The following is a 4,800-nucleotide window of genomic DNA, read 5'->3' as shown; positions in this document are numbered from 1 at the left end:
TTCAATCTGTTAAGCCTAACGAGTCATTTGCAAGTATGTTGATAGTCAACAATTCATCAGCCTCATTGTTAAGTTTCAACTACTGATAAACCTGAAATATATCTACCTTGGAAAACCCTACTTCACTTCCTGGTGATGCAGTAACCGATTCTGGCATTGGCAGTGGGTACTGATCACTATGTAGATATTTACTTATAATAACTTCGTAATCTCCACATATTCGTACACTGGAACCTGACTTCACAATACTTACAAAAGATGAAGTCCACTCAGAATAAGAAATGTAATAAGTTCTACCAATGCTTCCAGCCTATTCAGTTCCTTTTCTACATTTGGTCTCGATGCATACAATACTGTTCATATTAAGCATCACATATAGACAAAATTGTTTCACTACTATTAAAACACAAAGTTTTTGTATTTGCAATGACTTTCCTATGTCGCATGGATTCAACTGTTAACTGGCCAAATTGTGTGCAATTTTATACAGATATAATTTGATTTTGTGTTCCCCCCCCTTTTTATAACAAATTTTAACAAAATTGAAATTTAACGCGATTATTATTTAAATACACCTTTTTTAGAGGCGTTTTTCACAAGCTTACTTTTTTTTTTAAGCTATTTGAAGATGTAATCTTTCCAACATGAAAAATTCTGTGGGACAACATCTACCCATAATACCCAAAACAAATTACATTGATCAGGTACATGAACATTATTTGTAGTACCAGGCAAATTAAATTGTTTAGTTTGTGTGCACACACTCACACATGCATGTTTGTACAAATAGTTTCAAATATTTACATAACCTATTAGTCAAAGATTTCTATTAAGTAAATTGCCCCATCATTTTATTGTCAAATGTTATTCATTTAGAAAAAGTGATGCATAATAAAAACGAGACTATACACCATCCAACTCTAAAGTCTTATGTCAAATTCAAACCATTGTTTATTTCATAATATCTACACTCCAGTGACATTATTCACCTCAAGTTAGTAGACTTAAAATTACCATTCATTTGATGATTTGGGAACTCTTAATTCATGATAAACTTCAATTCTTTGTTTTATGAATTATGAACTGAATGATGATGGCACTTATTTTTGATTAATATTTTAGTTCAGAAGTTATTATGCATATTTAAGTTCCAGCTCAAAAATGGTGTTGCTATAATATTTTTTCCACTTCTGTATCAGAGCTGGGCATTTAACTAATGACCAATTAACCGAAGTTACAATAACAAGGAATTAATGTTATGTGATGATGACCAACTAATCAAAATTAGCATTCTCAATTATTCCATTTATCCATGGATTAAAAATATGCCATTTTGATTTATTCGAGTTTTTTGGCTTTGAACTGGCATGGCCCAATGATTATAGTTTGCTTTACGATTCAAGGGTTGCATATTCAATACCATTGCCACTAACCATGCTTGTCCTTTCAGATTTGGGAAAGTTATACTTATTGAGTTAAGGCAAAGTTACTGAGGCTCAGAGGACGTGGCTTTTGGTTACATAACTAGGCACAGTGATGTCTGTTGAGTTTACCTTGTTTAGACAAAGAAGTATTGATTTAACTTTATAGATTTCTTATTTAAGTTAAGACTGCCCCTTAAAACTGGGCAAATTTACATGTTGAGGAAACTGTTCAACACTTCTTATAACCTTGAAGTTGAAGTCACAATCTCTGAAAGTACACTTTCAGTCATATATGTCATGTGTATAATTAATGTGGCAGGGATAAAGAAATACACAGTTTTAACACCATAACTTTACTTAGGAATGATAAAACATATGAAAATTGATACACATGCTCTTTGTGAACATTCTCATAGCTTGAATTAAAACCTCTGCAAATTTTCTTCATTGTTAACAAGCTGTGGGCAATTAATCTTAATTAATGCTATCATTAGAGGCAATTATTCATAACAAGACAAAGATTTCTGAATTTAAAAAAATATGAGATATGAAAGAGTAATATCAACAAATGTGCTAAATTTCATGCTGATATTGGCTTTAATGATGAAATGGAAACTGAATGAAAACAAACTAGACTTATTTTTAATTACTTACTACAGGTAAATTAGTAAATATTTTAAGATAAAAAATACAGTTATTTATATAGAAAAAGAGGTTAAACTTTCAATTTTAAGCTAAATTTGAAAAATGTGACTTGAAATATTGGGGGTGCTCATTAAGGGTCAGTGCTATCTTAATATTACTAGCTACAAACATAACCAGCGTCAGTTAGGGTAAGATTGCTTTAATAAACAAAGTTTGGGCAACTTAATATTCAATATTTTATGCTGAAACAAAATTTTAATTGCTGAATAACTTTTTAACTTAAGTGTTTGTCAGAAGAGAGTAAACTATGAGTAACTATTCATTCATTATCCTATTTACAAAAATAGTTTAATTATGACTAGCTGTAGCTTGATAAGAAGAACTGAAAATGGGAAAACAAGTCTGGCTGTCATCACTGTTTAGTACAAACAAGCTTCAGGTTGTTTGATTTATTGCTTTCTCAGGTTGAATGTGTTTTTGTAATTTCTCCAAAGCCCTATTGTAAAGGTATTCAATTTTTTAACAAGTTCTTTATATACTTACCCTTATCAAAAACTTCACTTAGTTTTATATAATTATAAAGATTTTTTTTTTCATGCTGATGATGGAATTAGAAAAAAAAAGTACAAAATGCTTGTAAAGATTTTATTGATATCAGTGTTTAATATACTTCAATTTTCACCTTGCTCCTTTTAATTTCTGCAAAACAGGTCAGGTATCAAAAAGATTAGTTTATTAGCATATTCCACTAATCACTCAGTTCTATTTTGTATCAATTAGTGCAGCTTTCTACATTGTCTTAATTTCAGATAACCATTAGAATTAAGTCTACATTATGATTAGGGCAGAAGTCCAGATGGCTTAGTTGGTTAGTCCTACATGCTGTTGCTTTACTAATGTCTAATGATATGAAGAATACTTTATCAGGAGTGTAGAGGAATTATCTTGCAAAATAGGTGGTATTGTTGTGAATAAAGTTGAACTGGGTATTACAGGAAAGAAAAATTAACTTAAAACTATACTTAGATCCAAATCACAATATCAGTTAATGCCTTAGTAGTTTGAAAGTATTCTTTCTCTCACAAAAAAGTAGGTTTTCCAATGAATAAATGAGGTATGTAATATAAAAGTTAACATTTTGCACTATCATGTTGTGCATACTGCACGTATTATTTGCTATTGAGTAAAATATTCCATCAGCAGCAGAGTGGAAGATTAGCAGTAAAGTATTGTTTGCAGATTGAAAAATGTTGCAAGGAATTTAACCAAGTTAAACTTGAACACACACATATAAATGCAATCACTTTATTCAAGAAAACTAAAGTAACACAAATATTGATATGCATCAAATTTGTGTACAGTTATTGTTTTAAATGCAATAAAAAAGCTTGTTCCCAAAAAACCTGGAATTATTTCATATCAAAGATTTTATTGCTAAAAAAGGAATGTTCCTGTTACATATTTCTACATTTTTCTTTTAAATGTGGAAACTCCATATATATCAATCAAAACGAGCTACTAATTTTGACTAGTTTCTTTAACAATACAAAAAAAAAAATGCAACCTCAAATACTCCAACGAATGCTCATTGAATCAAAGTGACACGACAGGATGGACCGTCTTAATTTGAATATTAGGAAGAAATAATATTTAAATTGTAAATTATTGAATTTGTTCAAGACAGTGAACTAATGAGAGAAGTAAGTACTTACAACTATCTAATCCAGTTTCTAGAAGCCAATTCTTTGGTGTGTTAAGACTGCATGTAATGGTATCCAATTGGTTAAATTTCCACACTTAAAAAACAACAACAATAATAATAATAATACCATTCTTCACAAGACAAGTTAGGTTTACAAACATTAGTAAGGATTAGTTTTTTTCATTTTGTTTTCTGGTAGCTAGATGTTTTCTTTAGTTAAATTTCATTAAATAAAATTGTCTATTCTCTTCAGGAATTGACAGTTCTTTGGAAAGCTTTCTATCCCAGTTTTTTGCCAAATCGATTATAATGCAAGTTTCCCAAGTGGTGGGTTTTCTATTTACCAATTCCTGTATATGTAGGAACCAGCAAATCAGGCTTTGCTTTATTTGCAGGATTTTTTCTCTTGTTCAATCTCTATAAAGGAACACAAAAGGTAATTAAAATGAAGTGATTTTAGAATCATGTAACAAAATAAAATTTTATATAATACAAGAAAGTGGGCTAACTTTTTTAAATTCAAGTATTGACAAAATAAGCAATAAAAAACTTAATTTTTTTTGGCAAAATAAAATATATCATGCAAAGATGGCTCTGATTGTTCGTTGAAACGGTATTTTAAGTATTTACTGAATAGGTCAATAGAACTTTACAATACTATACAGTGTTTCCTTTTATAACAATATCTATGTGATGACCAAGCCAAAAGTTCTGGGAATGTCTGTAAATATCATAGCAAAAAGTTTGAATTTCTTGTTCTTTCCTTTACTTCTATTACATGATAACTCAAAAACCAAAACAATGGTGTCAACCAATTTCACTGGAGTGACAGTTTCAAGTGGAGTATCCACTTTTATTGGTATTATTAACAACTAGCAGTAATTTAAAAAAATCATAATTCTTGTGTAAATGATGTTATCATTACCCACTGAAGTTAGCTTTCTCAGAGAAATTTGGTGTTCCTTTAAAAAGTTTAAATACAGGATTAAACAGGAATTACCAGCCAATAATAGATAAACAATAAATATT

The 4,800-nt window shown here is 29.8% G+C and overlaps 1 protein-coding gene across 3 annotated transcripts in view; it reads right to left on the bottom strand.

The window, feature by feature from the left end:
* Window positions 1–3,358: 3,358 nt before the first annotated feature.
* Window positions 3,359–4,800, bottom strand: part of LOC106467282 (thymosin beta-like) — a 38,034-nt gene continuing 36,592 nt past the window's right edge. For all 3 annotated transcript variants that reach the window (XM_013927617.2, XM_022395428.1, XM_022395427.1), the window contains one exon: window positions 3,359–4,188. In XM_013927617.2, the coding sequence (XP_013783071.1) occupies window positions 4,157–4,188 (32 nt within the window). In that variant the 3' untranslated portion in view covers window positions 3,359–4,156. The remainder of the gene's footprint in view (window positions 4,189–4,800) is intronic.

Source organism: Limulus polyphemus, unplaced genomic scaffold (genome assembly GCF_000517525.1).
Source record: "Limulus polyphemus unplaced genomic scaffold, Limulus_polyphemus-2.1.2 Scaffold2553, whole genome shotgun sequence".
Taxonomy (NCBI): Eukaryota; Metazoa; Arthropoda; class Merostomata; order Xiphosura; family Limulidae; genus Limulus; species Limulus polyphemus.
The sequence above is the reverse complement of the archived record's forward strand: the minus strand, read 5'-3'. Positions and strand labels throughout refer to the sequence as shown.